At 38.5% G+C, this 25,133-nt stretch overlaps 1 protein-coding gene across 4 annotated transcripts in view; it reads right to left on the bottom strand.

Moving 5' to 3' along the window:
- The window catches only part of sptbn1 (spectrin, beta, non-erythrocytic 1), a 124,128-nt gene that overhangs the window by 66,576 nt on the left and 32,419 nt on the right, over window positions 1-25,133 (bottom strand). The window contains exons 2-3 of one of the 4 annotated variants that reach the window (XM_061911511.1): window positions 20,968-21,243; window positions 10,230-10,343 (exon numbers count right to left, since the gene is read on the bottom strand). In XM_061911511.1, the coding sequence (XP_061767495.1) occupies window positions 10,230-10,343; window positions 20,968-21,118 (265 nt within the window). In that variant the 5' untranslated portion in view covers window positions 21,119-21,243. Of the gene's footprint in view, window positions 1-10,229; window positions 10,668-20,967; window positions 21,244-25,133 lie in introns of those variants that run through there. The other 3 variants (XM_061911508.1, XM_061911510.1, XM_061911507.1) reach the window with 3 other exon arrangements.

Raw genomic sequence — 25,133 nt, 5'->3', positions numbered from 1 at the left:
ATTTATTAAACAGTTATTAAGCAGTGGCACAAACATTCATGTCCTTTCCAAAACAGAAAGTGCAAGATTTTCAGACATTTTAAAACAAGCTACGAGTGCACTTTTGTGCCTGATGTCACTAAGATGATTTATCAAAACAACACTAAATCAAAGTGCACTTTTTGTACAGAACACCACTATAATAGTTTAAAACAAATAAAGTGCACTTTTGTGCATGATGTCACACAAGATATTTCAAAAACTGTCAAATAAAAATGAGCTGCATAATAGGAAATCAAATAGCATTGCTGCTACTTTTTGTAGCAACGCTTTTGCTGCATAATTGTTCAACATATTCCCGCTTGAAGCCAAACCACCGCCAGAAGATGTTTTTCTTGGGGATTAATTCTTCCTTCATTTGTTACCAGATTGGCACCATCTCTCTCTCTCTCTCTCTCTCTCTCTCTCTCTCTCTCTCTCACTCTCTCTCTCTCTCATCGTATTACCACTCGCAATGCACCGTTAGCATCACAGCTAATGAAACCCATGTTGCTACCTCTCTGCTCGGGGAGAGCGTGTGACGTTGCACGCGTGACGTACGTAAGAAGGTGCGCTTTTTTACGTCTCTGTGAGAAGAAGAGACAAGAAAGAGTTGGAAACGCATGTAGTGTAATGTCCGCAGCTAAAAGCAACCGCGTGCGAACGTATACTCGAATATCACGATATAGTTTATTTTCTATATCGCACAGAGACAAACTGATATATCGAGTATATTGATACATCGCCCAGCCCTACAAGGAATATTTTTTTTTCTAGAAATTAGTGCATACGGTTTATATGCTTGTGTGTTCTATAGTCCGAAAGAAACAGTAGTTAAAATAAAAACAAGTATATAAATAAAAATTATGTGCAAGGCTGATAAATAATAGTGTAGCGGTGAATACAGCAATGAGGTGGCGACTTGTCCAGGGTGTAGCCCGCCCTCCGCCCGATTGTAACTGAGGTGGGCTCCAGTACCACCCCGTAAGGGACAAGCGGTAGAAAATGGATGGATAGAAGGTAGCGGTGAATAGAGCAAAGGCAAAAAAGTAGATGACGTCATTATGAGTTACTAATTCATCAGCCTCGGAAGAAACTGTTTTACATGGTTTTGTAAAACTGTCATTTTTGTCAAGCGTTGACAAACGACCGGTTTATTTATTGATAAACAAAACGCGAGAGCAAGGAGAAGTGCTCTGTCTGGACAGACGGGATAAAATAAAACTAAACAAAACTGCTGAAACCCAGCAAAAGCACTCACAGGAAAATGTGGAGCAGACGGCGTCCACAATGTAGAGCTTAGCATCTAAAAGGCTCCTCTGTAGTCCAGGGAAATGGTAATACTTCGTCAATGTACAGACAACGAAAGCAGGGGAAAAGGATCAACTTAAACAGTCTTGACTGCACACAGAAAACAGATGAGGGACAGAAGTGAAGCAAACACCAACAAAGCCGAAAGAGCCGCCAAAATAAAAGCACAGGACAGGAACTAACACAAAACACCGAACGACACTAACAAAAACCCAAAATAAAGGCATAAAAAAAATTATTCTTCAATATTTTTTATATTTTTTTCATATTTTGGGTGTTTAGAATGTCAAGAAAGAATACGGTTGGTCAAATATGGCGTAGGTCGCTCCGCTGTCCGCAGCCACAGTATGAGTTTTTTTTTTTTTTCGCGTCTCCGTGACAACCTGAGGCCTCGGTCGGCGTGTCGGGTTGTCGCCTGTGTGTGACAAGCCGACGCGTCACATGGTGCGGCAGCGGCCAATCAGATCGGATGGTGAACCTCGGTGACCTTTATTAGCTTTTCTTTTCTTTTCAATTATTCATCAACTTTTACGGCGTCTAACATTCACACCAGCACAGGAAACCCCCACCAAGAAAGCATTTGAACACACACACGCACACGCGCGCACACGCACACACACACAAACACACACGCACACATACTTCTGTGTGTGCGTGTAGTTATATTTGTGAGTTATGTACTTTTTATTGCAGTTTGTTCGTTACATACCCTTACTTTTTTTTTGCGTTTGTTAGAGTTATGTTACTTTTCTTTATTTTTTTAAAATTTGGAGTTATGATCCATTATTTTTTCTTAAGTTTGTTGGAGTTATATACTTTTTAAAAAAAAGTTTGTTAGAGTTACATACTTTTCTTTTTTCTTTAAATTTGGAGTTATGTACACTTATTTTTTTTTAAGATTGTTGGAATTATCCATCCATCCATCCATCCATCTTCTACCGCTTATTCCCTTTTTGGGGTCGCGGGGGGCACTGGCGCCTATCTCAGCTACAATCGGGCGGAAGGCGGGGTACACCCTGGACAAGTCGCCACCTCATCGCAGGGCCAACACAGATAGACAGACAACATTCACACTCACATTCACACACTAGGGCCAATTTAGTGTTGCCAATCAACCTATCCCCAGGTGCATGTCTTTGGAAGTGGGAGGAAGCCGGAGTACCCGGAGGGAACCCACGCATTCACGGGGAGAACATGCAAACTCCACACAGAAAGATCCCGAGCCTGGATTTGAACCCATGACTGCAGGAACTTCGTATTGTGAGGCAGACGCACTAACCCCTCTTCCACCGTGAAGGGTTAGGGTTAGGGTTAGGGTTAGGGAATTATATACTTTTTAATTTTTTTTATTTTGTTGGAGTTTGTTAGTTACATACCCTTACTTTTTTTTTTGTGTTTGCTGGAGTTACGTACTTTTTTTCCCTAACTTTGTTGGAGTTATGCACCTTTTTATTTACATTTTTTTTGCGTTTGTTAGAGTTACATACTTTTATTTTTAATTTTTGGGAATTTGGAGTAATGTACCCTTTTTATAGTGTGTTGGAGTTACGTACTTTTTATTGGAGTTAGTTACATACCCTTACTTTTATTTTTTTTGCGTTTGCTGGAGTTATGTTCTTTTTTTTCCCCAACTTTGTTGGAGTTATGCACCTTTTTATTTACATTTTTTTTGCGTTTGTTAGAGTTACGTACTTTTCTTTTTAATTTGGAGTTATGTACCCTTATTTTTTCTTAAGATTGTTTGAGTTGTATACTTTATTTTATTTCTTTAAGTTTGTTGGAGTTACGTACTTTTTATTGGAGTTTGTTAGTTACATACCCTTACTTTTTTTTTTTTGCGCTTGCTGGAGTTAAGTACTTTTTCCTCCCCAAGTATGTTGGAGTTATGCACCTTTTTATCTACATTTTTTTAGAGTTTGTTGGAGTTATATACTCTTATTTTTTTTTGCTTTGTTAGAGTTACGTTCTTTTCTCCAACTTTTTTTTTAAATTTGGAGTTATGTAACATTATTTTTTTGTTGGAGTTATTTACTTCTTTTTTTTTTAAAGTTTGTTGGAGTTACTTACTTTTTATTGGAGTTTGTTAGTTACATACTCTTACTTTTTTTTTTTGCATTTGCTGGAGTTTCATACTTTTTCTCCCAATTTTGTTGAACTTATGCACCTTTTTATTTACATTTTTTTTTAAGTTTGTTGGATTTTTTATTTTTTTTTCATTTGTTAATTACGTACTTTTCTTTTTTCTTTTTGAAAATTTGGAGTTATGCCCCCCTATTTTTTTCTTAAGTTTGTTGGAGTTATATACTCCCCCCCCCCAAAGATTGTTGGAGTTATGCACCTTTTTATTTAAATTGTTTTTTAGTTTGTTGGAGTTACATACTTTTCATTTTCAGTTTGTTGGAGTTACATACTTTTTATTGGAGTTTGTTAGTTACATACACTTACTCTTTTTTCTGCGTTTGCTGGAGTTACGTATTTTTTCCCCCAAGTTTGTTGGAGTTATGCACCCTCTTTATTTACATTTTTTTTAGTTTGTTGAAGTTACAAACTCCTATTTTTTTTTTTTGCGTTTGTTAGAGTAACGTACTTTTTTTTTTTTTAATCTTTTTAAAATTTTGGACTTATGTACCCTTTTTTTTCCTGAAGTTTGTTGGAGTTATTTACTTTTTGTTTGTTTGTTGGAGTTACGTACTTTTTATTGGGGTTTGTTAGTTACATACTCTTACTTTTTTTTGTGTGTTTGCTGAAGTCACGTACTTTTTTTTTCCAAGTTTGTTGGAGTTATGCACCTTTTTATAAAAAATTTTGGGGGAGTTACATACTTTCACTTTCTGATGTTTTTCTAAGTCTCAGATGGCATGCCCCGCCCTCTTTGTGCTGCTAGGAGCGTGCTCAGTGGGCGACTTCCATCAAAGACCTCTTTCATCCTACAGCGCGCACACTCGCACACACTCGCACACACACACACACACACACACACACACACACACACACACACACACACACACACACACACACACACACACACACACACACACACACACACACACACGCGCAGGCACGCACGGCCCCAGACAGACGGCGTCCTCCATCACTTCCTCAGTGTCACCTTGGTCCCGAGCTGGCAACAATCAGGCCATTCTTGGTCTTTAACGAGTTAACGCGCGGGAATGTCTGCTTGGAGCGTTGCAGATGAGATTTCATGAAAGTTGGGGCGAGACGGTGCATTCTTCTTCCTGGAAGAGGCTACTGTAATCGCTGGAACATCAGCATGCGTGCTATAAACATATGTGTCATTAAAAGACATCTATGTGTGTTAGGCTTGTACAGTATACCATACTAATAAAGTACTGCAATACTAATGATTAAAAAAAGGGTACTAAACTGACTGAAAAAAATAATTGTACTTTTTTGTACCGATGTGCATGTCAACATCAACACACTGGCCAGCAGACACGGCGTGGAGCCGACAAAGGGAATGGACGTATTTTGCCTTTAAAACTAACAAAGATGACGTTATAAACATTCAAGCATAGCGATCTCGGGGCAAACCTTCCTCTGCAGTGTTTTAGGTACTTTTAAATCCCTAATCCTGGCCTCCAGGGCGACGAATAAAGTACGTTTCTTACAAGTATCATCCCTGCGGGGGTAGCTAAACATGCTTCGCTACACACTGCTAACACCCAATGTAAACAAATGGGTGGATCTGTACAAATATCCACTGTAACGATACTAAGTACAAGAGCCGTATATAGTCGATACTACAATGATTGTATTGATATTTTTTAATCATCGCAAAACATTTATTCATATTGTTATTGTTTATAAAGTCATGAAATACATCCCTGGACACACTAAATATGATCAATGTATGATCCTGTAACTACTTGGTATCAGATCGATATCCAAATGTGTGGTGTCATCCAAAACTGATGTACAGTATCAAAGAAGAGGAAAAACAAGTGATTATTACATTTTACAGGAGTGTAGATAGAACGGGAAGTAAGCAGAAATGAACAAGTAGATGAATGTTGACAAAATATGTTACTGCATACGTCAGCAGACTAATTAGGAGTATTTGTTTGTTTAATTACAACTAAAAGACAAGTTTAACATCTTATTTCATCCCAACATTCTTACTTAAATGCAATACCAAACTTTTGTTTCCTGTAGCAGAACATTTTATGTTCAAATTAGGCTAATTACTATTTGTGGTTACCTTTATTTTGAAAAGTATCGACAAAACATCACTTACATCATGTATATATTACATGTCTTTATGAATGTTATTACATTACATATATATTTACATTGTGTGTATATCACATGTTATTATGAATGTTACTAGATACTACATATATACTTACATCATGTATATATTACATGCTATTATGAATGTTACTACATTACATATATACTTTCATCATGTATATATTACATATTAATAATGTTACTACATTGACATATACACTTACATCATGTATACATTACAAGTTATTATGAATGTCACTGCATTACATATATACTTACATCATGTATATATCACATGTTATTATGAATGTTACTAGATACCACATACAAACTTACATTGTGTATGTACTGCATGTTGTTATGAATTTTACTAGATACTACATAAATACTTACATCATGTATATATTACATGTTATTTTGAATGTTACTACATTACATTTATACTTACATCATGTGTATATTACATATTATGAATGATACTATATACTACATATATACTTACATCATGTATACATTACATGTTATTATGAATGTTACTACATTACATATATACTTGCATCATGTATACAACCCATGTTATTATGAATGTTACTAGATACTACATATATACTTACATTGTGTATATATTACATGTTATTATGAATGTTACAACATGACATATATACTTACATCATGTACTGTATATATAACATATTATGAATGTTACTATATTACATACAGTATATACTTACATTGTGTATATAATACATGTTATGTTACTAGATACTACATATATACTTACATGTATACATTACATGTTTTTATGAATGTTACTAGATACTACATTTATACTTACATCATGTATATATATCATGTATTATGAATGTTACTAGATAGTACATATATACTTACGTGTATATATGACATGTTATTATGCATGCTACTAGATAATACATATATACTTACATCATGTATATATTACATGTTATTATGAAGGTTACTAGATACTACATATATACTTACATCATGTATTTATCATATGTTATTAATGTTACTAGATACTCCATATATACTTACATTGTGTAATGTATTACGTTATTAAAAATGTTACTATATACTACATATATACTTATATCATGTATATATTACATGTTATTATGAACGTTATTACATGACGCATATTCTTACATCATGTATATAAAACCTTGATGGAGGTGTTTAGATGTTGTTTCGAGCCCTACCATCGACTCCATTGTTGGCCGACTCTTGCTAGAAGTTGTTTACGAGTTAAAATGCCTTAAAAAAAACATTTGTGTTCTTGTCTTCCATAAGGATTGTGAGAGATGGACCACGTTCCCCCCCAAAAAGTGCACTTCCACTTTAAGGCGCGAGGACGAGACGGCCTTCTGTAATTCCAGAAAAAAGGGCGAGGATGAAACATTGATGAGGAGGAAGACGAGGCCACAGGCTGTCCGGATCACGTTAGACAAGCCCCCGCCCCCTCCGTTAAACAGCCCGTGTACTCCCGATCAGTTCATGTTCGCCTGATTGGCTGTCGTCGTGGGCACACAGCGTCGGGGAGTGAGGGGAACAGATGCACCATGGTCTTGTTTTTGTGCGTCTTGTGTGTTTTTACGAGACTCCTGCCGACAAGGAGGGAGGCGGGGCTAACACTGCCGAGCGACCAATCAATCGATGAATCATTAAAGGTAGTATTTACTACAATTTTTTTTTAATTACTATGTTTTATTGTACCAATGTTCACTCACTGCAGGGGTCGACAAAGTAGTTGTTTTGATTGGCCCTCAGCATATGAAAATACATATTTATTTGTTATATTAAAAAAAAAATACAACAATGTTAGCATTTATTGATCGCCATTGGATTGATCGTAGTGTTTTCCCACAGGACTGCAATCTACTTGTGGTGATGGGTTGGCAAATTTTCATGTAATAAAGCTAACATATATATATATATATATATATATATAAAAAGACCAATCTTTGTGTTATTATTCATTTTATTACTATCAACTTTTCAGATTTTTCACGATACATTATACCTTTCTGCGCTATTTTTCCACTTCTGCTGTTTATCGTACAGCTAAGAAAGCGCTAAGTAATAAAACACACAATTTTTAGGTGTAAACATACAGAATTAACTCAACAGCTAGCATATAACAGCATGCTAATAGAAGAGGAATTAGCATCCTTCTAAAATGGCGCTAAGTATTAAAAAGTATGATTTTTTTTTTTAGATACAACATACAAAATTTGCTGAAAAGCTAGCAATACATTTTAGAATGTTAATATTAACTGCTCATAAAAGACACATTAGCATATGTCGAGAATTCATGATTTTTTTGGTTTAAACATACAAACTTTAGCTAAAAAGCGAGCACAAAACGTTAGCATGCTAATATAAGAAACGTTAGTATCCTAAAATGGCACCAAGTATCAAAATATATGATTTTTTTAGGAATAAACATATAAAATTTGCTAAAAAGCTAGCAATACATGTGAACATGTTAATATTAGCATGCTAAAGTAAGAGATGTTAGCATAGTTCCAAGATGGTGCCATCAGAATTAGTATTTAGCCTTAAACATACAGATTTAAATAAAAAAAAAAACTAGGATACAATGTCAGCATACTAACGTTACTACAATTACATAGTACAAGTTAGCATACTTCTAAGATAACGCCAATTATTAAATTGCACAATTTTTAGGAGTAAAAGTACAACATTAAATGAACAGCTAATCTTCTAAAATAGCGCCAATTAATAAACTATGATTTTTAGGTTTAAACATACAAATGTAGTCAAAAATGCTAATGTTAGTATGCTAGCATTTTAAAGACATGTTTCAGGCACACACCTCAGAGTAATATATTTTGGTACTTGATGCATGTTATCAACATTTTAGCATGCTAACGATAGCATGCTAGCTTTTGTTTTCAAACTAATTTGTATGTAAACACCTCAATCATAATTTCCTTAATGATGTATGGTAATGTTAGCATGTTAGCATTTTAAAGAAATGTTTCAGGCACACACCTCAGAGTAATATATTTCGGTGCTTAACGCATGTTACGGTGAACATTATAGCTTACCATGCTATCTTTTTTTTTTTCAAACTAATTTGTCTGTACAAACCTCAATCATATTTTCTTACTTGAGTCATGTTAACATTAACATGCTAGCATTTTAAAGAAATGTTTCAGGCACATACCATAGAGTAATACATTTTGGTGCTTGACGCATGTTACGGTGAACATTATAGTATGCTAATGTTAACATGCTAGAATTTTTTTTTCCAAACTAATTTTGTACATATACACAATCCTATTTTCCCACTTGATGCATGCAAACGTTAGCATGCTGGCATTTTAAAGAAATATTTCAGGCACACACCTTGTGCTCGATGCATGTTACAGTGAACATTTTAGCATGCTAACATTTATATGCTAGCGTTTTTTTTTCCTCAAACTAATTTTGTACCTACACACAATCCTGTTTTCCTACTTGATGCACGCTAACGTCAGCATGCCGGTATTTTAAAGAAATGTTTCAGGCACACACCCCAGAGTAATATATTTCGGCGCTTGACGCATGTTACCGTTAACATTTTAGCTTAGCATGCGAGCTTTTTTTTTCAAACAAATTTTTATTTATAAAACTCAATCATATTTTCTTACTTGAATCATGTTAACGCTAACATGCTAGCATTTTAAAGAAATGTTTTAGGCACACACTGTAATGTAGTATATTTTAGTTTTGACGCATGTTACGGAGAACATTTTATCATGCTAACGTTAACATGCAATCATTTTTTTTCCCAAATTAATTTTGTATGTATACACAATCCTATTTTCCTACTTGATGCAAGCTAATGTTAGCATGCTAACATTTTAAAGAAATTTTTCAGGCACACGTTATTTTGCTAACGTTTTAGCATGCTTACATTAGCATGCTAACATTAGCATGTTCGCTTTTGGAGATAATTTAAAAGGTCTACGACGCAGTGTCATATATTTTGCTATTTCAACAGTGCCAACTTAAAGCATGTTAACTGCTAACATGTTAGATTTTTTTTTTTTTTTAGCTAATTTTGCTCATATTTTATGTGGCTAGTGTGCTAACTGTTAGCATTTCAGTTGGGCTTTGTTTCTTCAGGATTCACAAGACATTTTTACCCCCGAAAAAATTTTGTATTGTTTTTGAAGGTGAAAACTATCTGTCGGTCTGTGGCCCCCGGGGAAAAAAGATTGGGCGCCCCTGTTCCGGAAAAAAAAAAGTCCCAGGACTCGCCCTTGTCCTCACGTGGGACTTCCTGCTGAAGTGGATGACTAGCTGCAGAGTCGCACTAGTGGGCGAGCAAGAACTTCCACAAACTTTCCCTTCAGCTGCTTCAATATTTGACAAGTCCTGATGGAGGATCCTCCAAAAACTGTAAAAGTGGGAAAAGTTAAGACCCGACCCACCCACTTCCTGACGGTGACTCATTCATTGTGTGACGGCCAAGGCGACCAGAACCAGAACCTCCCCTGCTCTCGCAGTGTTCCTGAAGAAATCAGGTTTGGACCCGGACCAGAACATTCCATCAGTGGTTCTGAGGACGTCCTGCGGCGTCTTCCAGGCAAAGAGAGGAAGCAAACATGGCTTCTTACCTTGGAGCTGTTTGAAGCGACCCTCCAGCTGGTTGTAGTTGAAGGCCGCCTGGCCCGAGAAGCTGGGGCCCGGGCTGGACCCCCGCACGGGACCGGGAGAGGGGTAGTCCAAAGCTGGGGAAAGGTGGCCCGGGGAGAGCGGACCCGGGAGAGAGCCGCTGGCGCTCTGAAGCTCCATTGGTGAAAGTCCTAGGCAAGATCAGGCATGGGGGAGTCCAGACCCAGGTCAGGACTCAGGGTTGACCCGCAAGAACCTCGTCGGGATGCAGAAGCGCCGACTCAGCAGACGCACCGCGGTGTGCTGCTGCCGTCAGCCGGGAGACCGTCCATGTGCGCAGGGACCGGGCAAGACCGGAGCGGACCAGAAGAGAGAGAACCCGAGGAAAAGGCGGCTGGAGCGAGGAAAGCGTTTGTCCTCCAGCGGAGACGCTCGCACACTGAAAACACCTTCCCTGCAGCCAGCGGGGGAGGGGCCTGGCAGTGGGAGAGGCTGCTCCCCTGGAAAGCCAATCAAAACCCTGCTGTCGCTGCCTCATTAGCATAAGAGGGAGGGGCCCGGGGAAAAAGTCACACAGAGAGAGAGACAGAGAGAGTTCATGCTAAAGAAGAAAGGCTTAGAAGTACAATACAATAATAAAAAATATATTTATATAATCCATCCATCCATTTTCTACCGCTTATTCCCTTTGGGGTCGCGGGGGGCACTGGTGCCTATCTCAGCTACAATCGGGCGGAAGGCGGCGTACACCCTGGACAAGTCGCCACCTCATCGCAGGGCCAACACAGATAGACAACATTCACATTCACACACTAGGTCCAATTTAGTGTTGCCAATCAACCTATCTCCAGGTGCATGTAATCATATAATGATTCTTAAATTTAAATTGAGAGTCGATTCTGAATGGAATTGCTACCCATAAGAATGGAATCAAAACGTGTGGTTGCCCAAAGATTTACAGCCTAGTGTAGGTCTGGGCGATATGGCCTTTTATTAATATTTCAATTTTTTAGGCTATGTCACGATACATGATATCGTTAGAGTGAACATTTTAGCATCTTAACATTAACATGCTAGCATTTTTTTTTTTCAAACTAATCTCGTACGTACACACAATCCTATTTTCTTACTTGCTGCATGCTAACGTTAGCATACTATCATTATAAAGAAATGTTTCAGGCACACACCTCAGAGTAATATATTTCGGCGCTCGACGCATTTTACGGTTAACATTTTAGACTAGCATGCCAGTTTTTTTTCCAAACTAATTTGTATTTATTAACCTCAATCATATTTTCTTACTTAGTCATGTTAACGGTAACATGCTAGCATTTTAAAGAAATGTTTCAGGCACACACCTCTGAGTAATATATTTTGGCGCTTGACGCATGTTACGGTGAACATTTTAGCATGCTAACGTTAACATGCTAGCATTTTTTTTCAAACTAATTTTGTATGTATACACAATCCTATTTTCCCACTTGATGCATGCTAAGGTTAGCATGCTGGTATTTTAAAGAAATGTGTCAGGCATACACCTTGTGCTTGACGCATGTTACAGTGAACATTTTAGCATGCTAACTTTAACATGCTAGCATTTTTTTTCCCAAACTAATTTTGTATGCATACACATTGCGATACACAATATATATATGGATGTTTTGCCTTAGCCTTGAATGAACACTTGATGCATATAATCACAGCAGTATGATGATTCTATGTGTCTACATTAAAACATTTTTCTTCATACTGCATTAATATATGCTCATTTTAAAGCCCTACTGAAACCCACTAGAGGCCTACTGAGACCCACTACTACCGACAACGCAGTCTGATAGTTTATACTTCAATGATGAAATCTTAACATTGCAACACATGCCAATACGGCCGGTTTAGTTTACTGAATTGCAATTTTAAATTTCGCGCGGAAATATCACGCTAAAACGTCGCGGTATGATGACGTGTGCGCGTGACGTCACGCATTGTAGAGGACATTTTGTTCCAGCACCGTTTCCAGCTATAAGTCGTCTGTTTTCATCGCATAATTCCACAGTATTATGGACATCTGTGTTGCTGAATCTTTTGCAATTTGTTCAATGAATAATGGAGACGTCATAGAAAAAAGCTGTAGGTGGGAAGCGGTGTATTGCGGCCGCCTTTAGCAACACAAACACAGCCGGTGTTTCATTGTTTACATTCCCGAAAGATGACATTCAAACTTTACTATGGAACAGAGATGTCAAGTGAACACGGTTGGATTGGACCACACACACAAAGTACAGTGTATTATGCAGCGATCATTTCGAAAGATCATGTTTCGAAGAGGGTCCCTTGCAAAGGGCAGAGATGGGCATTGCCACCACCCGTTGACTGGTGCTGAAGAAAGGTGCGGGGCCGACCTTCAGGTTGTACAGGTACGACCATATAATCTCACTATAACACTAGTAACACAATAAGCAGATAAGGGATTTTCCAGAATTATCCTAGTAAATGTTTCTAATAACATCTGAATCGCTCCCACTGCCCTCGTCTTTTTTTATTTTATTTTTTTCTAGTCCTTCACTCTCACTTTCCTCATCCACGAATCTTTCATCCTCGTTTAAATTAATGGGGAAATCATCGCTTTCTCGGTCCGAATCGCTCTCGCTGCTGGTGGCCATGATTGTAGACAATGTGAGGATGTGAGGAGCTCCACAACCCATGACGTCACGCGCATATCGTCTGCTACTTCTGGTACAGGCAAGGGTTTTTTATTAGCGACCAAAAGTTGCGAACTTTATCGTCGATGTTCTCTACTAAATCCTTTCAGCAAAAATATGGCGATATTGCGAAATGATCAAGTATGACACATAGAATGGACCTGCTATCCCCCTTTAAATAGGAAAATCTAATTTCAGTAGGCCTTTAAACTTTCATTCAGAGAGGGAAATCCCGAATAAGTCAATTTACCAAAACTGTATTTATGAAACAGTTATTAAGCAGTGGCACAAACATTAATGTCATTTCGAAAACAAAGTGCAAGATTGTCAGAGACATTTTAAAACAAGCTATGAGTGCACTTTTGTGCATGATGTCACTAAAATAACATATCAAAACAACACTAAATTAAGGTGCACTTTTTGTATCAAACGGCACTACAATAGTTTAAAACAAATAAAGTGCACTTTTGTGCATGATGTCATACAAGATATTTCAATAACTGTCAAATAAAAATGAGCTGCATGATAGGGTCCTGCAGACGTTATCTCCTTCAGTTGTTGACTATTTTTTTTCCCCACACGGTGTTGATCTGGAAATAGTTGCTACGGCATTTTGTTGGTGTGGCACAGGCCGGAGATATTGATGCAGAGTTTCAAGCTCTCTTCATTCTCTAGCAGGTGACTTTTCAAATGATGCTACATATTAGCAGTGCTGCTACTTTTTGTAGCAATGGTTTTGCAGCATAAATGTTGAACATATTCCCGTTTGAAGCCAAACCACCGCCAGACGATGGACCCCGTGCTGTTTTTCTTGAGAATTAATTCTTTCTCCATTTGTTACCAGATTCGCACCTTTCTCTCCTATTACCACCCGCATCACAGCTAATGTTACCATGTCGCTACCTCTCCGCTTCGCGGGTGCGTGTGACGATGCACACGTGACAGTATGTGACGTGAGTCAGAAGGTACGCTTGGTTTATATTTCTGTGAGAAGGAGAGACAAGAAAGAGTGGGAAACCCATGCAGTGTAATGCACGCAGCTAAAAGCAACTGCGTGAGAACGTATATTTGAATATCACGATATAGTCATTTTCAATGTCGCACAGAGACAAACCCGCGGTATATCGGGTATATGGATATATCGCCCAGCCCTACGTACAGCTTTCTGTTTTTGTTTACTTTTTAGCCAGTTAAGTTTTAGTTTTGTTCTGCATAGCCTTTCCTAAGCTTCAATGCCTTTTCTTAGGAGCACTCACTTTTTATTTTTGGTTTAAGCATAAGACACCTTTTTACCTGCAGTTACAAAGCAATTAACTTCCAGCTGCCACCTACTGATATGGAAGAGTATTACACGGTTACTCCGCCAAGCTCTAGACAGCACCGACCACTCAACAACAACACATCATTTGCAGGCTATAATTACTGGTTTGCAAAAAATGTTTTTAACCCAAATAGCTGAAAGTAAAAAAATCTCCCACAGCACACCAGACTGTATCTCACGGCACACTGAAAAACACTGACCTATAGCATATAAGAATATTCTATCCCTATTCAGCAAACTATGAATAATAAAACACGCCAAAACATGTGTCCTTTATCATAGCTACACGTATGACAAAAAAAATGCGTGAAAATCAGAGGTATTCAGTGAGGTAAGATGAATTAAATGCGCTGACAGTTCATTGCTCCTGTCAAATGAATTGCACTGAGTGGAGCGGATCACCACTCCAAGATGGCGGCCCGGCGTCTCGTCAGCGCCAGTAGGCAGTAGCGCTCCATGCTGCGTACCATTATAAGATGTCTATGGTTCTCTCTGAGGCGTGACAGCCCTGTGGGGGCCGGACCAAAGTCATCCCCGCGGAGCGGAAAGAGGAAACGGGCGGACGTTTCCTCCGCCAAACATCCTGACAATGTTGAAGCTCTAAGATTAGCTCGCTGCGTGCGTCTTCTTCCTGTCCGAGCCCGCCGCCACTTCCTGTTTGAGCATCACCTCGACGTTGGAGTGGACTGGACGAGAGAGCGGGGACTAGTAGATGTTTGACAGATCTGCTCAGGCTAAAGTTCATGTCTTCGCCAATCATTGACCGGCTCGCTCCGCGCTATTTTAGCACAGGTTCAGTCGTTGCCGTTCGCCCTGTGTTGGCTGGTGCTAGCGAGGATGCTAACATGCTAGCATTATAACAAATACAAACGTATTTATTATGAACTGTCTGGAATGGACTTGTGCTGTCTTTAAGTGGAAGTGGAGTGGTACTTGCTCAATGACGCGGACACGTTCGTTACTGGATACTTTAAACACGCTTCTGCCTTGCAGACTTTGTATGTTGAAGTAATAATCATTTATGTTTAATGTGATGTTTCATTGTTCAATGACTATTACCCTTCTCTAACTTGTGTGCTATTGTGTGCTTAGCTGTTGTGTAGCTGTTTGCGCCCAGGATGGCTGGACGGAAATAGAAGAGATGATGTGCGTATTGGAGGACTTTTAGATGTTAACTAGCTGTCAGCTTTGCAAAAGTAATCACTCTGCAGGACTGGCTGTATCGCACATGATATCACACAAACCGGTAAACTGCAGAACTGCTTGTATCGCACATGATATCACAAACAAGTAAACACTCTGCAGGACTGCTTGTATTGCACATGATATCATATCACACACACACACACACACACACACACACACACACACACACACACACACACACACACACACACACACACACACACACACACACACGCCGAAGGACTGCTTGTATCGCACATGTTATTACACACAAGTAAACACACCGAAGGACTGCTTGTATCGCACACAAGTGAACACGTTTGTATCGCACATGATATCACTCGCAGGTAAACGTGCTGCAAGATTGCTTGTATTGCACATAATATCACACACACACACACACACACACGCACACACACACACACACGCACACACACACACACACACACACACACACACACCAGTAAATACGCTGCAGGACGGCTTGTATCGCACATTATATCACACAAAGGTAACACGTTGCAAGACTGCTTGTATCGGACATGATATCACACACAAGTAAACACTGCAGCGGGACTGCTTGTATCACACGTTATCACACAAGTAAACACGATGCAGGACTTCTTGTATCCCACATGTTATCACACAAGTAAACACACTGCAAGACTGCTTGTATCGCACATGATATCACACACACAAGTAAATACGCTGCAGGACAGCTTGTATCGCACATATCACACACAAGAAAACACGCCTGTATCGCACACGATTTCACACACAAGTAAACACACTGGAAGACTGCTTGCATCGCACATGAGATCACACACACAAGTAAACATGCTGTACGAATACTTGTATCGCACATGATATCACACACTAGTAAATGCGCGCTTGTATCGCACATGATACCACACACAAAAGTAAATACGTTGCAGGTCCGCTTGTATTGCACATGATATCCCACACAGGTAAACACGCTATAAGACTGCTTGTATCGCATATTATATCACACACACAAGAAAACACGCTGCAAGACTGCTTGTATCGCACATAATATCACACAGGTAAACACGCTGCAAGACTGCTTGTATCACACATGATATCACACACACAAGTAAGCATGCTGCATTTTCAGCATCAGTGTTGCGTTAGCCGCTTAGCTTAGCGGCTTGCTGCCCGCTCCCAGCGCAGGAAGCTGGGAGTTGGTGGAGGTCAAAGGTCAGGGAAAAGAGACAGCAGATAGAGGAGAAGGTGGTCATGTGGTCCCCTCGTGGTTCTGCCCCTCGGGGCGACCTCGCCGCGGAAGCATTTATGTGTATCAAGACGTGTGTGTGAAGGCCACGCCCACAACGCTTAGACTTTTCTTTTCATTCAGACTCTAAAGTCAAACTGTGCTGAGGAATTTCACACCAACACACACACACACACACACACACACACACACACACACACACACACACACACACACACACACACACACACACACACACACACACACACACACACACGTACACGACATGACGAGCAGGGACTTCCTGTCCAGGCCATGACCTCTCATGACCACTTCCTGTCTGCTCCCCCACCAACACAACAACATTCCTAAACCTGCACCCCAAACAGGAAGCCTGCAGGACCAGGACTTCAGCTGGCCCACATGGTCCTGGCAGTGAAGGTTGACACCTCCATAGCAACAACAGCACCGTGAGGTTTCATAATACCTGGGCACACTTGGGGTCAAAAGGTCACCTCTGGTCGCAACACGCCTGTCATGTTGAACAGTTAATGCGTGACAAAGCACACGCCTACAGACACTGCTTGGAGTCATGAATGAAAAATCCACACGAGTAGAACCGCTATGGACGATTTTTAATTTCGGTTTCTAGGCCAAACAGGAAGTACATTTTTAACTCGCGGCACCTGCCATAGCACAAGCAACAACACATCATTTCGGTCATCTGCTTGGGTTTATTGAAAACTATCGACCACAAAACATGATGGCAAAAAAAAATCATAAATTACCCTCACCGATTTATAAGCTACAGGGCTCAAAGTGTAGGGGAAAAGTAGCGGCTTATAGTCGAACATTTACAGTGCCTTCAACTTGTTTTTCCAGTCTACTGCTATTTTAAAGTCTTGTCCAGATCTTTACTGACATGTAATATCCATCCATCCATTTTCTACCGCTTGTCCCAGTCATGGGGAGAACATGCAAACGCCACACAGAAAGATCCCGAGCCCGGATTTGAATTCAGGACAACTCAGGACCTTCGTATTGTGAGGCACATACACTAACCCCAATACCACCGTGTTGCCCTTGACATGTAATATCCATCTTTAAATCACCTTTACTGCAAATACCGCTTATCTGCCTCCTTGACCACTAATAATCGATATCGGCCCCGAAAAAAAACATACCTCTCATACAACCGGAGCACACTGGGGTTAAAGGTCGATTCTGGTCTCAACACATCTTACAGCCACTTCTGAAAGGTGGCCATTTTTAACGATGAAACCATTAATCAACACACGAACACACACACTACCGCCTTCTTCAACTTCCTCTCACTGTTTCTATGACAACTGACGGTTTTATCTTTCCAAGGATATCATATGGAAGCCCAACACACACAAACACACACACTTGATTACGAAAAACTATGAAAGTGACACATTTTCCGTCCACGTTGCCAAATTTGTGTCTTTCATGGAACTAAACATGACAATATTCTTCTCGTCTGTTATGTACAAGTTCATTTTACATTGAGGACACACACACACATACAGACACACACACACAAACACACGCACACACTTGCATTTGCTACCTTCTTGAGACCTCAGAAAAATGCCTACTTTTTTAGGACCACCATTTCTAGATATATAAATAATAATAATATATACATATTATGCAAATATAAAAAAGGTTGTTGTGAAAAATGAGTTAGAATTTCACAAGAAAATGGTCACAATTTCACAAGAAAAACTTAGAATTTTGGCAGTATTACAATAAGTCGTAAATTTATTCAAATGAAGTAAAAATTTTACAAGAAAAACTGAACATCTGCGCAATATTTTGATAAAAGTTGGAATTTTACTCAACAGTCGCAATTTTACAAGAAAAGCTTAAAATTTTGACAATTCTATGAAAAGAGTTGTAATTTTACTCGACAAGTCACAATTTTAATAATTTTATAAGAAAACTTTTAAAATGTTGGCAATATTTTGATAATAATCAGATTTTTACTTGGCAAAGTTATGACAAAAGTCACCATTTTGCAAGAACAACGAAAAAATTGGCAATATTGTGATACGTGAGAATTTATGACAAATGTCAACATTTGACATTAAAAAGTAATAATTTTACATGAAAAAGTCATATTGTCCAAGAAAATATACCAATATTACAGAAACAAAGAATGACAAATTGTTCTCAATTTTATAAGAAAAAGTCGACACATAGTGAGAAAAAGACTGCTTTTAGTAAATGTTTTATGTGTGTGTAATTGTTTTTTAATCTCCATTATTTACTTCAATTTATTACAGTATGTCTCTAGTCCATACACATATTTATTTGTCTTATTAATTTTGGCCAAAGGGGACGCATTTCAATTTCTTACACACACTTGTTATTTCATATGTTGACCAGAGGGGGAGCCCTTTTAAAACCGACACATGGTCAATTACAAAAATCCTTCCTTTTTGGGACCATCCTCATTTTGATAGATTTCACCACCTGGGGTGCAAATTATACATTCTCTATTAGATGCAATAGTTTTCCGTATTGGGACCATGATTTATGTCCTAACTTGTTCCCACCTCCTCATAAAGAAGGTACTTTTCCTTGCTGATGTCTCAAGAAGGGTAGAAATACAAAAACGCACACGCACACAATGAGTCCTTGTGCATATTTTACGACAGCGTAAATTATTCAGTGACTTAGGGCAGTGCAGTCCACCATGAGGCGCACACACACACACACACACACACACACACACAAATAGTTATTGATGAGTGGAAGACAAGGAGGGCGTGACAAGTTAAGTAATATTTGAGTCACATTGAGGCGTGTCACCTCTGGGGGGCGCCAGAGAAAAAAAAGATGCCCAATTACAAAGGTGTTCAAACCACAGCAAGCGTTTTTATGACTTTATTAAACCCCGGGGGGAGATTCAGGTTTTCAGCACGATTCCATCCAAGATGAGACAAACATTGGACAGGGAGACAGAACTTAACGCTGACTTGGCTGCCAAATACAGCGACCCTGACAAGAAATATCTGACAATATAATTGCTACCGGACGTCCTTACTTCAAGTTAATGACCATGAATAGCGCTTTGAAGAGTGCACAGCACAGCATTTTTGATAAATTACCCAATCCAAGCAACCTTCCCCACTCACGGCGTGGACAAACCGACACAAAAAAGTCCACACACACATGGTCACACTTAACACAACCTGCTCACTCAACTTTGAGGTCGTTACAAAAAATGTCAAAACACCACACATAATTCAAAAGTACACCTTATTTAAATCCACTGCAAAGCATGATGGGGAAAAATGCAAAACACTCTCTCTACACCTATCCATGTTTGTCACATTTTAGCTGCTTGATATTTCTGATTCGTCAAAAAACCTTAAGGTCGTCGTCAAGGGAATAAACAAGGTAGGAGACAAGCTTTTACATAGATACATTTATACATGTATACATACATGTATATATATATATTTATGTATTAATATATATACATATATATATAATATATATATATATATATATATATATATATTGAACAATTATATATATATGTGTATATTTATATAAATATATATGTATACATACATATATATATTTATATATAAATGTACATATATACTCATATAAATATATATATATAAACACACACTCACATATATGCACATATTTATATACATATATATGTGTACATATATACTCACATATATATATATATATATATATATACTCACATATATATACACCCATATTTATATATACACACACATATATATACATGTATATGTACATATATACACTCACATATATATGTGTATATATATATATATATATATACTCACATATTTATACACATATACATGTACATATATATATATATATACATACACCACATGTATATACACACATATATATATATATTATATACACACACACACACACACACACACACACACACACACACACACACACACACACACACACACACATAACCATGAATTGATTTACATGGACCACGACTTAAACGGAATATGTACTCAGCTGTGCAATCTACTAATAAAAGTTTCAATCAATCAATGTATATATGCGCACACACGCACACACACACACACACACATGCGCACACACACACACACACACACACGTACATTCAGCCCCCAGCCAAATGCTGTAAACCCGATGTGGCCCCCAGGTTGTTGTTAGCTTAGCACTGGGATGTCCTGTCACTGGACGGCGGGTATCAAAAGTAACACCAAGAGGTTAAAGAGCAAACGCGGTCTGACCTGCGAGCGCTTTGATGCGCGAGCGCTCGAAAAGCCGAGCCGAGCTGTTCTCGTTGTCCCAGTCGTCGGCGTCCCAGCGGTTGTTGACGCCTTCACTGTTGTACTGCTGCTGGATCTCCATGTGCTCGAACTCCGCCGCTACCGACGTCATCTTCACCTCAATGCCACTGTGCCGCCGCCGAGTCCTTCCTTCTGCTTCCTGCTGCTGCTGCCAGCCACGCGGGCCTCAAACACACGCGGCACCGAGTGGCGGGCCGAGACGCTGCTTTCCTACACCTGCACACACAAGGTAGAAGATGTCAATATGACGACATCATCAACAATAACAATATCATCAAGTGTAACAACTCAGTGTAATAGCATGATGTCACATGCGGCACTGTGATTGGTTCCAGCAGCAGCAGACTGAATGAAAAATTAGTAAGGAGCGCCCACATGTGGCCACTACGTGTTACTACACTATGACACAACTGCTAATTACAGCCCATCCATCCATCCATTTTCTACCGCTTATTCCCTTTCGGGGTCGCGGGGGGTGCTGGCGCCTATCTCAGCTACAATCGGGCGGAAGGCGGGGTACACCCTGGACAAGTCGCCACCTCATCACAGGGCCAACACAGATAGACAGACAACATTCACACTCACATTCGCCATTACCTTTTTATAAGAATACGATCATATAATAACAGTACAAGTATGTTAGTAAGGACATAAATATGATCATATAACTTTTTGAAGAATATGATCATGTAATACATATATAATAGTGCAAGTATGTTAGTAAGGAGATAAATATGATTGTATATTAAAAACATAATAACAGTACAAGTATGTTAGTAAGGAGATAAATATTATTTATCTCCTTTGTACATAATAACAGTACAAGTATGTTAGTAAGGAGATAAATTATATTTATCTCCCAACTAATATACTTGTACTGTCATTATGTATTTAATATAGAATCATATTATATGATTCTATATTAAATACATACCAACAGTACAGTAATCATATTATATGATTGTATATTAAATACATAATAAAAGTAAAGTAATCATATTATATGATTGTATATTAAATACAAAATAACAGTACAAGTATGTTAGGAAGAAGATAAATATGATCATATTTGATATACAGCGATGATTGCAGTGGATGGAGGCGACAAAGTGACGACTCAGCACAATGAGCAGCATAACTGAGCACAAAAACTTCACACACAGATTAATGGGCACCAAAGTAAGAAAAGGAATAAACTGACTTATAACGATTATAAAAATCTTAATAGAAGAAAATGTCAACTTTTTCAATGAACACCAAGTTATTTTCATCAAAAAGATTGAAATATGCAAAACAAGAAGCTTTGATGACCTCACAACAATCTATCAACTGAATGACATATCTGCCATCTATCAACTCTATGACATCATCAGCAATCTATCCACTCGATGACATCATCAGTCATCATCCACTCGATGACATCATCAGTCATCTATCCACTCGATGACATCTTCAGCCATCTATGAACTTGATGACCTCATCAGATGCTTATCAACTCGATGACATCATCAGACACCTATCAACTCTATGACATCAGTCATCTATCCACTCGATGACATCATCAGTCATCTATCCACTCGATAACATCATCAGTCATCTATCCACTCGATGACATCATAAACCATCTATCAACTCGATGGCATCAGTCATCTATCCACTTGACGACACCGTTCGCATCAATCAACTTGATGACATCATCAGAAGCCTATCCACTCGATGACATCATCAGACATCTATCAACTTGATAACATCCTCAGCAATCTACCCACTCGATGACATCAGCCATCTATCAACTTGATGACATCATCAGCCATCTATCCACTCAATGACATCATCAGCCATCTCTCCACTTGATGACATCAGCAATCTAAGCTAGTAAAAGTAGATAGCAGGTTAAGTTAAGTGAATTTGTAACGCTAACGCAGCTGCAGTAAAGTTAGTATAGTTAGTAAAGGGTTAGTACAGCCAGTAAAGTTAGCAGAATTAGTTAGGTTAGTGGTCAGGTAGTAAAGTTAGTAGAGGTAGAGTTACTGTAAGTTAGTGGAGTCAGTTTAGATAGTGGAGAGGTAATAACGTTAGCAGAGAGCTTGTTAAGTTACTGAAATCAGTGTAGTTAGTGGCAATGTAGTAAAGTTAGTACAGAGATAGTTAAGTTAGTTGTCAGTGTCATAAGTGGTGAGTTAGTAAAGTTAGTAGAGAGCTAGTACAGTTAGTAGGGACCTATTTAAGTTAGTGGAATCGGTGTTGTTAGTGAAGAGGTAGTAAAGTTAGTAGAGAGCTAGTTATTGTAAGTTAGATGAGTCAGTGTCATTATTGTAGAGGTAGCAAAGTTAGTACAGAGCTAGTTAAGTTAGATGAGTCAGTGTCATTATTGGGGATGTAGTAAAGTTAGTAGATAGCTAGTTAAGTTAGATGAGTCAGTGTTGTTCGGGCCATGGTAGTAAAGTTATTACAGAGCTCGTTAGGTTAGTAGAGTCAGTGTCGTTAGTGCCTTGGTGGTAAAGTTATTAGAGAGCTAGTTACGTTAGTAGAGTCTGTATCATTAGTGAAGAGGTAGTAAAGATAGTAGAGAGATTGTTAGGTTAGTAGAGTCTGAGTCGTTAGTGGAGAGGTAGTAAAGATAGTAGAGAGCTAGTTTGGTTAGTAGAGTGTGTCATTAGTGGATAGGTAGTACAGTTAGAAGAGAGCTAGTTAAGTTAGCGGGATCCGTGTAGTTAGTGGAGAGGTAGACACGTTAGTAGAGAGCTAGTTAAGTAAGTGGGATCTGTGTAGTTAGTGGAGAGGTAGTCAGCAGGCCTTGTAAGGCAACATAATGAGTGTTATGCATGTTTACAACCACTAGAGGGCACTACACACTAACATCATCAAGTCTTGCTGATTTTTTTTTCTTCTGTTGCTGGAAATAATCATGTCTGACAACATGAACGAATGAATAAGATTTTATTTAAAAAAACGTTTAATTTTTTTTTAAATTGTAAAATCTAACATCCATTTTTTCAGACACAGTTTTCCAAGTAAAATTATTTTTCTAATTTTGTTGGAATTTTCAGGTTGAAAGATATCTAGATGAGTGTGTGTGTGTGTGTGTGTGTGTGTGTGTGTGTGTGTGTGTGTGTGTGTGTGTGACATGAACATTTGAGATGTACATATTTATGGTAGACACACCAAGATAATGTAGATAGATATAGACCATGATGAAACTACATCCAAAGATCTATACAAAAGGATGAATTTAGATCCAAATATCTATAGACCAGGATGAATCTAGATCCGAATATTTGTAGACCAGGATGAATTTATATCCAAAGATCTATAGACCGGTATGAATCTAGATCCAAATACCTATAGACCAGGATGAATGTAGATCCAAAAACCTATAGACCAGGATAAATTTAGAGCCAAAAATCGATAGACCAGTATGAATCTAGAGCCAAAAATCTATAGACAGTATAAATATAGATCTAAAGATATATAGACCAGGATGAATCTCGATCCAAAGTACTATAGACAAGGATGAATCTAGATCCAAATATCTATAGACAAGGATAAATGTGGATCCAAAGATCTATAGACCAGTATGAATCTAGATCTATAGAGTAGGATGAATCTAGATCCAAATATCTATAGACCAGTGTGAATCCAGAGCCAAAGATCTATAGACCAGGATGAATCTAGCGCCAAAGATCTATAGACCAGGATGTATCTAGATCCAAAGATGTATAGACAAGGATAAATGTAGACCCAAAGATCTATAGACCAAAATGAATCTTAAGTCAAAGATATATAGACCAGTATGAATCTAAATCCAAAGATCTATAGACCAGTATGATTCTGGAGCCAAATATTTATAGACAGTATGAATATAGATCTAAAGAGCTATTGACCAGGATGAATCTAGATCCAAATATCTATAGACAAGGATAAATGTAGATCAAAAGATCTATAGACCAGGATGAATGGAGATCCAAAGCTCTATAGACCAGTATGAATTCAGATTCAAAGATCTATGGACCAGTATGAATCTCGATGCAAAGATCTATAAACCAGTATGAATGTAGTGACAAAAGATTATAGACCCGGATGTATCTAGATCCAATGTTCTATAG

This window comes from Nerophis ophidion, linkage group LG09 (genome assembly GCF_033978795.1).
Source record: "Nerophis ophidion isolate RoL-2023_Sa linkage group LG09, RoL_Noph_v1.0, whole genome shotgun sequence".
Taxonomy (NCBI): Eukaryota; Metazoa; Chordata; class Actinopteri; order Syngnathiformes; family Syngnathidae; genus Nerophis; species Nerophis ophidion.
This window is presented reverse-complemented; position numbering and strand designations above follow the sequence as displayed.